The 12,053-nt window shown below is 44.0% G+C and overlaps 1 protein-coding gene across 1 annotated transcript; it reads right to left on the minus strand.

The window, feature by feature from the left end:
- Window positions 1-3,340: 3,340 nt before the first annotated feature.
- LOC146058681 (uncharacterized) lies at window positions 3,341-9,939 on the minus strand. Its single transcript, XM_083170940.1, has 5 exons — window positions 9,787-9,939; window positions 7,129-7,224; window positions 4,986-5,135; window positions 4,781-4,861; window positions 3,341-4,400 (listed from the first exon to the last, which is right to left on the minus strand). The coding sequence occupies exons 1-5, from the start codon at window positions 9,919-9,921 to the stop codon at window positions 4,308-4,310; spliced, it is 555 nt and encodes a 184-aa protein (XP_083027066.1). The 5' UTR covers window positions 9,922-9,939; the 3' UTR covers window positions 3,341-4,307.
- Between the last annotated feature and the right edge of the window lie 2,114 nt (window positions 9,940-12,053).

Genomic DNA, 12,053 nt, shown 5'->3' on the forward strand with positions numbered 1-12,053 from the left:
TCTCTTATAACAAGACAAGCTTGTTACCTTTATCCAGCGCCTGCTATCACCATGTCATAAGTAAAACGCTTTGTTCTATTGATGGGAATCGAACCCAGGTCTGTTGCGTACATGATGAGAGACGCAACCTGATGTGCCACAGAAGCTCACCAAGTAGTGTCTGTGTTTAGAGATACTTAAACATTGACAGTGTCTCTAAACTCCGCCCATTTCCTGTAACTGCAGCCAATCCCACAGAAGGTGCAAGAAATTATGCAAATAAGTAAAATATGCTCCTGTGCACACAGGCTGCTTCAGATAGTTGCTAGGTATTAAAATAATAAAATCCATAACCCATTCAATGGAGAAGACGTATCTATAGCAATAAAGTGAGGAACTAAAAAATAACAAAAATAAACACAAAATAAAACTCTCCCTCATATAAAAGAATTCTGGTGTAAGGAGACATAAATACCAGAGTGACAGGCAGAGCTGCCAAGTCAGTTTATAAGGAGCAGATTTGGGCTTGTTATTTTTTGGAGTTGCTTATTTTTTTGGGATGTTCCTTGTTGCTTGTTTTTGGCTTATCTTTTTTTTTAGTAGCTTGTATTGGTGACTGTTCTGTGAAAATTGGGACCGTTGGGAGATAGGTGATGCCTCATGTACAGAACAAGTTTGGCCATTGGGGATACTGGAGACTACATGGGGAGTAGGATCCTTCTGCTGACACATAGTAGTAGTAGTAGTAGTACGTTTATTTATAAGGCGCCACAAAGTGTCCGCAGCGCCGTACATAGTTAACAAAAAAAACAAATTACAAGGTAAAGTACAGGGTGTGTAGAAAGATACAGTATAAATAGGGGTATAGCTGGTAGAACTAAAATCAGCATCAGTTCAGAAGTAGGTGTCAAAATAGTCAAGGAGACCGAAGATGAAGTAGAGGAAGAGAAGGACAGGACAGGAGCACAGGTGAGGTAATGAGGTAGGGTGAGTACGTGAGGAAGGAGGGCCCTGTGGGGGAACTTTGCTTTTGCACAATCATCTTTCTGCTGAAGCGCAGAAGGGATTCAGAGCAAATGCTCTATGGTGAGGAACCCACCGCGCTCAGCAGGGTCTTAGAGAGCTCCATCACCACATCTCTCTTTGGTAGTTTGTAGCCACTGTCTAATCCCAGGCTGAGCAGAAATACACAGACTATGTAAATCTTAGCAGTCATTATGGCTATGTTGCTGACAGATTCCTTGTATGAGTACAGAAATGCTTCTTCTCACCTCTATACCTCATGTTCCTAGTGTGATGTTAGTAGGGGATAAATCTATGCAGCTATCAGACACAGTAAATGAAGGTGCCCAGGCTCAGTATTACAGTGCGATCTCTTATAACAATTGCTATTAACGGAAGACAAGTTTGTTACCTTTATCCAGCGCCTGCTGTCACCATAAGTCATAAGTAAAACGCTTTGTTCTATTGATGGGAATCGAACCCAGGTCTGTTGCGTACATGGTGAGAGACGTAACCTGATGTGCCACAGAAGCTCACCAAGTAGTGTCTGTGTTTAGAGATACTTAAACATTGACAGTGTCTCTAAACTCCGCCCATTTCCTGTAACTGCAGCCAATCCCACAGAAGGTGCAAGAAATTATGCAAATAATTAAAATATGCTCCTGTACGCACAGGCTGCTTCAGATAGTTGCTGGGTATTGTAAATAATAAAATCCAAAACCCATACAAAGGAGAAAACGTATCTATAGCAATAAACAAAGTGAGGAACTAAAAAATAACAAAAATAAACATAAAATAAAACTCTCTCTCATATAAAAGAGTTCTGATATAAGGAGACATAAATACCAGAGCGCCAGGATGTTGGCTGTGTGCATTTATAACAATTGCTGGCTTTCCTGTTCATTTTCCTTTGGCCGGTGAGAAGAAAAGAAGATGTTGCCCCTGTGTGTCTGAACCTGCTGCCGGAGTAATGTGACACCCTCAGCCACAGTCCCTGATGTGATGTATATACCGATGGAGCACCTCTCATTCAGCGCTGGGACTCGCTAGGATTCCACCGGTGGCGAGATGGTGCTCCATGTGACTGGGACGCATGAGTGTCCCACACACGAACGTCCCAGTTTACAGGAGACGCGAACCCTGTCGCCGGCGGCGGTGGAGGCAAGCATCGGGGAAGATTTATATTTAATGTATAAAAACCATCCAGACAACACGGATAAAAACTAGACCGCATTCACCGTATGCGTGTCTGTGCACAGAAATATAGCAAAAGTCCAAAATAACTGAGTAAACAATCCAAAAAAAAGGCCTTATACAGTCCATATAAAAAAAAAATATATAAAGAAAGTAAAAAATAGAAAAAAAACATTTAAAAAAAGGAAAGTGTTTAAAATTCCTTCATACATACAATCAGTGGCTAGAAGGTAGGTGATGGCTGCTCACACACTGGATCCACCAACGCGTTTCGGTCGAATTACCTTCTAGCCACTGGTTGTATGTATGAAGGAATTTTAAACACTTTCCTTTTTTTAAATATTTTTTTCTATTTTTTACTTTTTATATATATATATATATATATAATATATATATATACAAAAGAGAGAGGCCCTTTCCTGCGCTAATGGAATGAGAGCAGCACCTCTGAAGGGTCCTCTGCTAGACAAGACCCAGTCAAATAGACATAAAAAAAGGGGGGGAGATCAGAGTGCGCTAATGAACAATAAATGTCACTTAGAAAATTGTATATTTAATTTAAAATATAAAAAGTACACATATACATCATGTACAATAAAAGAACCCTTCTTGGGGTATCACAAATACACAATTGGTGAACATCAGTGGTAATTGCTCAATTCAGAGATTTCTTGATCACAGATAGAAGGCCCAACGCGTTTCCTCAAATCATGACTTCATCAGGGGCAGAAATTGCAATCAGCAGTAACTATGAATGTTCAGTACAAAAAAGACTTAGGAGTCAGGTGTCTCAGAAATAATCCGGTAAGCTTCCAGCAATCAGAAAAAATAAGGGATTTTTCTAGCTTGGTATAACCAATCAAAGATATTTGCCAGATGTGATAGAATCCTCAAAGCAAATTGGCAAGGATAAGAGCAGTCACATACAGCAGGGGTTCACCATACCGGCGCCCCCCTGCTCCCGGGCCGGAATCAAGTCCCAATCCGCCCCTGTGCACACATTCCACTGAGGCAGCTCCTCTGTAATATTCTCCTTATGCATGTGGCACCTTTGTCACCTTCATTTTAAAGACTTGCTTCATTGTTAAATAAAATATACAGTATTTGAGACTGAGACATAAATCTAATATACAGTAAATAACATTTTATTTCTTTGGCATATATTCTTAATTGTTCTGTTATCTCTGATATTCAATGAATACAAATATACTTCACATATTTTCATAAAAGTGTATTTGTAATGATGAAAAGTCCTCAGATGCCAGGAAATAGCTTTTTATGCACTGTAATAGGATCACTATAATATAACAGGTAATAGCAGTAAAAGCCGCACACGCAGATGTAGAAGTTTGTAGATGTACAGAGCATAAGAAGTTATTATAGAAGTGGTGGAATCCCTGAGACATTGGAGGCAGTCGCTACCTGGCACCAGGTGTCATAGGGGCACCAAAAAAGAAAGAAGTGGGGGGGGGAGGGCGGTTTGAGCTAGGAGTTTGTTTCTGGTTACAATGCAACTGCCAAGAGACAACACAACAGCGGGAGGTATACAATATACACAGACAACGTGGAGCACAGTGTATATTACTTTACAGATATTGGTTTTGGGGCATACTACAATTGTTCAGTTGATGGACGGCTTGGGGAAGAAGCTTTTTAAGCATCTAGTTGACTTTACAGGAATAGCTCTGAAGCGTCTGCCAGATGGAAGCATTTTGTGCAAGACGTGTCCAGGATGCAAATGGTCTTCTACGATTTCCAACACGTTTCTTGATCCTGGACAAGTACAGATCCTGAACAGGGGGGAGGTTGGTACTGATATTTTCAGCCGTCCTCACCACCCTTTGTAGCCTGCGTCTGTCCCCCTCACTGGTGGATCCATACCAGACTAGGTGAGGGCCACTTATATCTTTGAGGTGGATCAACACCAGTCACTCAACACTTTCATGACCACAGACATTAGCGCATTTGGTCTGTAGTCATTTAGGGACGTGATAGATGATTTCTTAGGGACCGGGACAATGATAAAACATTTGAAGCAGGAGGGCACCTTGCGCAGCTCCAGTGAGGTGTTAATGATCCTGGTGAATATGAGGGCAAGCTGGGCAGCCTCTGTGTGATCAGCCGATGATGCGTTATTGTTCTATGCGGGAGCAGTGTTGATGAGCTTGTATAAGGAGTCTCCTGATCTTATTGATAATGATCCCCCTGGTGCACACATCAACACTCTAGGAAACAGAATAAGAATCAGGTTAGTTGGATACAGAAAGCAACAACATGTAATCTGTCTCCTCCTCTCAGAATCTGGCTGGCTGTGGAAGTCTGCTGATACTGACACTGTGCCTCCTTAACATTTTAGGATTCCTCATCAGGACTCATGCACTCCCAAAAGGGGTGTGGCTTGTGAAAAGGAAGTGTATCCTTACAACAATGCTGCAGTTGCGATCCACACCCCTTTTTTTCACATCACTATGGGGGCGTGGCCAACGCTATGTGAGCTTTACTCAACAGTAAGATGTACCCATGTCAGGCCGAGAATCACATGTGTACCCAGTACTAGGGGACGGATGTTAGATAAGTCACATTACATACTGTACACACATCTCACCTTTTTATCTCTCACAAGGTCCCGGAGCGTGGAGAAGTAATCTCTTATTCCCTTACTGATACCAGGATAAGTTCTCATACTCTGAAACAGAAAATGACAAATAAATCCTCTGGTTCCTAGTCTGGGTCTGATGCACAACAGAGAACACACAATAATGGCTGTAATTATGTGATGGGAACACCAGGTGGCAGTATCATACACTTACACAGTCTGGTAGCAGCCCAGTACGGCTATGTACGATCCCCATTATCTTCTCCGCGTCTTGCTGTTTGTACCCGAGCACTTGGTAGTGACAGTAGGTGAATATGGCGACTTGTTCCATAACTTCATTAACAACGGCGGCTGCGTCCTCCTTCTGATGGCAGATGTACAACTGTATAAGTTACTGTATTCTGTGATGTGCGAGGAGCAGATCTCCCTTCTAGAGGTGAAGAGTATGGGGCCTTTATAGGGATAGCTACTAGTGTATGGGGCTTTTATACGGATAGCTACTGGTGTATGGGGGCCTTTATAGGGATAGCTACTGGTGTATGGGGGCCTTTATAGGGATAGCTACTAGTGTATGGGGCTTTTATACGGATAGCTACTGGTGTATGGGGGCCTTTATAGGGATAGCTACTAGTGTATGGGGGCCTTTATAGGGATAGCTACTAGTGTATGGGGCTTTTATACGGATAGCTACTGGTGTATGGGGGCCTTTATAGGGATAGCTACTGGTGTATGGGGCCTTTATAGGGATAGCTACTAGTGTATGGGGGCCTTTATAGGAATAGATAATAGTGTATGGGGGCCTTTATAGGGATAGCTACTGGTGTATGGGGCCTTTATACGGATAGCTACTAGTGTATGGGGGCCTTTATAGGGATAGCTACTAGTGTATGGGGGCCTTTATAGGGATAGCTACTAGTGTATGGGGGCCTTTATAGGAATAGATAATAGTGTATGGGGGCCTTTATAGGGATAGCTACTGGTGTATGGGGCCTTTATACGGATAGCTACTAGTGTATGGGGGCCTTTATAGGGATAGCTACTAGTGTATGGGGCCTTTATAGGGATAGCTACTAGTGTATGGGGCCTTTATAGGGATAGCTACTGGTGTATGGGGGCCTTTATACGGATAGCTACTGGTGTATGGGGGCCTTTATAGGGATAACTACTAGTGTATGGGGGCCTTTATAGGGATAACTACTAGTATATGGGGCCTTTATAGGGATAGCTACTAGTGTATGGGGGCCTTTATAGGGATAGCTACTAGTGTATGGGGGCCTTTATAGGTATAACTACTAGTGTATGGGGCCTTTATAGGGATAGCTACTAGTGTATGGGGCCTTAATAGGGATAGCTACTAGTGTATGGGGGCCTTTATAGGAATAGATACTAGTGTATGGGGGCCTTTATATGGATAGCTACAAGTGTATGGGGGCCTTTATAGGGATAGCTACTAGTGTATGGTGGCCTTTATAGGGATAGCTACTAGTGTATGGGGGCCTTTATAGGGATAGCTACTAGTGTATGGGGCCTTTATAGGGATAGCTACTAGTGTATGGGGGCCTTTATAGGGATAGCTACTAGTGTATGGTGGCCTTTATAGGGATAGCTACTAGTGTATGGGGGCCTTTATAGGGATAGCTACTAGTGTATGGGGGCCTTTATAGGGATAGCTACTATTGTATGGGGCCTTTATAGGGATAGCTACTAGTGTATGGGGCCTTTATAGGAATAGCTACTAGTGTGTGGGGGCCTTTATAGGGATAGCTACTAGTGTATGGGGGCCTTTATAGGGATAGCTACTAGTGTATGGGGCCTTTATAGGGATAGCTACTAGTGGATGGGGGCCTTTATAGGAATAGATACTAGTGTATGGGGACCTTTATAGGGATAGCTACTAGTGTATGGGGGGCCTTTATAGGGATAGCTACTAGTGTATGGGGGCCTTTATAGGGATAGCTACTAGTGTATTGGGGCCTTTATAGGGATAGCTACTAGTGTATTGGGGCCTTTATAGGGATAGCTACTAGTGTATGGGGCCTTTATAGGGATAGCTACTAGTGTATGGGGGGCCTTTATAGGGATAGCTACTAGTGTATGGGGGCCTTTATAGGGATAGCTACTAGTGTATTGGGGCCTTTATAGGGATAGCTACTAGTGTATTGGGGCCTTTATGCGGATAGCTACTAGTGTATTGGGGCCTTTATAGGGATAGCTACTAGTGTATGGGGGCCTTTATAGGGATAGCTACTAGTGTATGGGGGCCTTTATAGGGATAGCTACTAGTGTATGGGGGCCTTTATAAGGCGTGTGGGCCGCACCCCCCTAGTGACGCCACTGGTGAAGGCGCCCAAACCTACCTTTGAGTAGATAAATAGGGATTTGATTTGACGGATGTCTTCGGACGGATCTGTGCGATTGCACTCAGTGGTTTGAGGAATTTTGCTGCCTGAGATCTGTAAAGGAAAAGAACATTTTAGAAATGCAATGGCTGAAAATGAAGCTTTGGGTGTAGCTGGAAGCCCAGGGCCTAATTCTAATGCTGATGCTGTCACACACACACAGGGACCATGGGCGATGTTCTCGCACTAGACCAACTGACGCCTGACTGCACATATGCTGCATTCACAATGGACATGCCCCAACAGGGCTGCCATCAGGAATTTTAGGGCCCGGGACTCATTTCATGTCCGGGCCGTAACATTTGTCTTGACGTCTCATTTGGAGTTGGCGGCCCGTCCGTCCCGATGCTACATCTCACTAATATCAGTACTTGTAACAATAACTTTGCACGGGCCTGCCCGGAGTCATCCGTCCAATCACAGTTGGAGAGCGGCAGCCGATTGCTGATAGAGGGCAGAACATGAAATAATGTATTTACTGTTTATTTTCCGATGGCGTTAGAGTTTGCGTTTGAGTTATCATTTCCGTTAGAGTCATTGGCCCGTCCGTCCCGAGCCATTTGGTTTATTTTCCGATGGAGTTAGAGTTTGCGTTTGAGTTAGCATTTCCATTAGCGTCATTGGCCCGTCCCGAGCCGTTGGTTTATTCTCCGATGGCGTTAGAGTTTGCGTTTGAGTTAGCATTTCCCTTAGCGCTATTGGCCCGTCCGTCCCGAGCCAATGGTTTATTTTCCGATGGCATTAGAGTTTGCGTTTGAGTTAGCATTTCCGTTAGCGTCATTGGGCCGTCCGTCCCGAGCCGTTGGTTTATTTTCCGATGATGTTTGAGTTAGCATTTCCGTTACCGTCATTGGCCCGTCCGTCCGTCCCGAGTCGTTGGCTTATTTTCCGATGGCGTTAGAGTTTGCGTTTGAGTTAGCACAGGCATTCCCAACCACAGTCCTCAAGGCACACCAACAGTGCAGGTTTTGTAGATATCCAGGCTTGAGCACAGGTGACTTATTTAGTATCTGAGGGATTTTGATTAAACCATCTGTGCTGAAGCCTGGATATCACTAAAACCTGCACTGTTGGTGTGCCTTGAGGACCGTGGTTGGGAATGCCTGAGTTAACATTTCCGTTAGCGTCATTGGCCCGTCCGTCCGTCCCGAGCCAATGGTTTATTTTCCGATGGCGTTTGAGTTTGCGTTTAAATTAGCATTTCCATTAGCGTCATTGGCCCGTCCGTCCGTCCCGAGCCGTTGGTTTAATTTCCGATGGCGTTAGAATTTGCGTTTGAGTTAGCATTTCCATTAGCGTCATTGGCCCGTCCGTCCATCCCGAGCCGTTTTGTTTATTTTCCTATGGCGTTAGAGTTTGCGTTTGAGTTAGCATTTCCATTAGCGTCATTGGCGCGTCCCGAGCCGTTGGTTTATTTCCCGATGGCGTTAGAGTTTGCGTTTGAGTTAGAATTTCCGTTAGCGTCATTGGCCCGTCCGTCCCGAGCCGTTGGTTTATTTTCCGATGACGTTTGAGTTAGCATTTCCGTTAGCGTCATTGGCCCGTCTGTCCGTCCCGAGTCGTTGGCTCATTTTCCAATGGCGTTAGAGTTTGCGTTTGAGTTAGCATTTCCGTTAGTGTCATTGGCCCGTCCGTCCCGAGCCGTTGGTTTATTTTCCGATGGTGTTAGAGTTTGTGTTTGAGTTAGCATTTCCATTAGCGTCATTGGCCCGTCCGTCCGTCCCGAGCCAATGCTTTATTTTCCGATGGTGTTAGAGTTTGCGTTTGAGTTAGCATTTCCGTTAGTGTCATTGGCCCGTCCCGAGCCGTTGGTTTATTTTCCGATGACTTTAGAGTTTGCATTTGAGTTAGCATCATTGGCCCGTCCTTCCGTCCCGAGTCGTTGGCTTGTTTTCTGATGGCGTTAGAGTTTGCGTTTGAGTTAGCATTTCCGTTAGCGTCATTGGCCCGTCTGTCCGTCCCGAGCCGTTGGCTCATTTTCCAATGGCGTTAGAGTTTGCGTTTGAGTTAGCATTTCCGTTAGTGTCATTGGCCCGTCCGTCCCGAGCCGTTGGTTTATTTTCCGATGGTGTTAGAGTTTGTGTTTGAGTTAGCATTTCCATTAGCGTCATTGGCCCGTCCGTCCGTCCCAAGCCAATGCTTTATTTTCCGATGGTGTTAGAGTTTGCGTTTGAGTTAGCATTTCCGTTAGCGTCATTGGCCCGTCCCGAGCCGTTGGTTTATTTTCCGATGGCGTTAGAGTTTGCGTTTGAGTTATCATTTCCGTTAGCGTCATTTGCCCGTCCGTCCATCCCGAGCCGTTGGTTTATTTTCCGATGGCGTTAGAGTTTGCGTCTGAGTTAGCATTTCCGTGTACTGTACGTGCATCATTTACTGATCGCAAATCTCACTACACTACACTAATATCAGTAATCCATACAACAATGGCATCGCTACGACAATGGCATCACTATGACTATATAATCCATACAACAACGGCATCACTACGACAATGGCATCACTATGACTATATAATCCATACAACAACGGCATCAATGCAACGAAGGCATCCATCCGACGACGACATCCATATGACAACGGCAGCGTTTAATATATTAAAGATCTAGCCACATTTACCCAAATCGTCAAGACCTTTGAGATGTCTCCTCTTGCCAGTAATCCCATGTGGTTGGTTGCACCCAGATGTATTAGAAATGTAGAGAATATAATAAGCTTGTCAGCCTTTCCCAATAAGATGGTGAGTGAGGCCATGGTGTATTATGCAGAGTGAGTGAGTCCATGTTGTTACATTTATTTATTCAAATTCAGTATCAGATCGTAAAGACATTTCGATTCGTTTTTTAAACCTTGTTTTTTGAACAAATAAAATATACTAGGTGATTCAGCGCGCCCTACGGGCGCTCTTCACACCATCGTAGGGGGCTGCGCCCCATTAAAATGACACTGACGGAATCTGCTGCGCTATATAAGACCCTGTAACGTAATCTGCTGCGCTATATAAGACACTGTAACGGAATCTGCTGCGCTATATAAGACACTGTCACGGAATCTGCTGCGCTATATAAGACACTGTCACGGAATCTGCTGCGCTTTATAAGACACTGTAACGGAATCTGCTGCGCTATATAAGACACTGTAACGGAATCTGCTGCGCTATACAAGACACTGTAACGGAATCTGCTGCGCTATATAAGACGCTGTAACGGAATCTGCTGCGCTATATAAGACGCTGTAACGGAATCTGCTGCGCTATATAAGACACTGGCGGAATCTGGTGCGCTATATAAGACACTAACGGAATCTGCTGCGCTATATAAGACACTGTAACGGAATCTGCTGAGCTATATTACACTCTGTAACAGAATCTGCTGCGCTATATAAGACGCTGTAGCGGAATCTGCTGCGCTATATAAGACACTGTAACGGAATCTGCTGCGCTATATAAGACACTGTCATGGAATCTGCTGCGCTATATAAGACGCTGTAACGGAATCTGCTGCGCTATATAAGACGCTGTAACGGAATCTGCTGCTCTATATAAGACGCTGTAACTGAATCTGCTGCGCTATATAAGACACTAACGGAATCTGCTGCGCTATATAAGACAGTGTAACGGAATCTGCTGCGCTATATAAGACACTAACGGAATCTGCTACGCTATATAAAACGCTGTAACGGAATCTGCTGCGCTATATAAGACACTGACGGAATCTGCTGCACTATATAAGACACTAACGGAATCTGCTGCACTATATAACACTCTGTAACAGAATCTGCTGCGCTATATAAGACACTGTAATGGAATCTGCTGCGCTATATAAGACACTGTAACGGAATCTGCTGCGCTATATAAGACGCTGTAACGGAATCTACTGCGCTATATAAGACGCTGTAACGGAATCCGCTGCGCTATATAAGACACTATAACGGAATCTGCTGCGCTATATAAGACACTGTAACGAAATCTGCTGCGCTATATAAGACGCTGTAACAGAATCTGCTGCGCTATATAAGATGCTGTAACGGAATCTGCTGCGCTATATAAGACGCTGCAACGGAATCCGCTGCGCTATATAAGACACTGTAACGGAATCTGCTGCGCTATATAAGACACTAACGGAATCTGACTATTATATCTGAGAACATGGACATCGCTGTGTGCGACTATTATATCTGAGAACATGGACATCGCTGTGTGTGACTATTATATCTGAGAACATGGACATCGCTGTGTGTGACTATTATATCTGAGAACATGGACATCGCTGTGTGTGACTATTATATCTGAGAACATGGACATCGCTGTGTGACTATTATATCTGAGAACATGGACATCGCTGTGTGTGATTATTATATCTGAGAACATGGACATCGCTGTGTGTGACTATTATATCTGAGAACATGGACATCGCTGTGTGACTATTATATCTGAGAACATGGACATCGCTGTGTGTGATTATTATATCTGAGAACATGGACATCGCTGTGTGTGACTATTATATCTGAGAACATGGACATCGCTGTGTGTGACTATTATATCTGAGAACATGGACATCGCTGTGTGACTATTATATCTGAGAACATGGACATAGCTGTGTGTGACTATTATATCTGAGAACATGGACATCGCTGTGTGTGACTATTATATCTGAGAACATGTACATCGCTGTGTGCGACTATTATATCTGAGAACATGGACATCGCTGTGTGACTATTATATCTGAGAACATGTACATCGCTGTGTGCGACTATTATATCTGAGAACATGGACATCGCTGTGTGACTATTATATCTGAGAACATGGACATCGCTGTGTGTGACTATTATATCTGAGAACATGGACATCGCTGTGTGACTATTATATCTGAGAACATGGACATCGC

Source organism: Crinia signifera, chromosome 2 (genome assembly GCF_055691185.1).
Source record: "Crinia signifera chromosome 2, ASM5569118v1, whole genome shotgun sequence".
In the NCBI taxonomy this organism is placed as follows: Eukaryota; Metazoa; Chordata; class Amphibia; order Anura; family Myobatrachidae; genus Crinia; species Crinia signifera.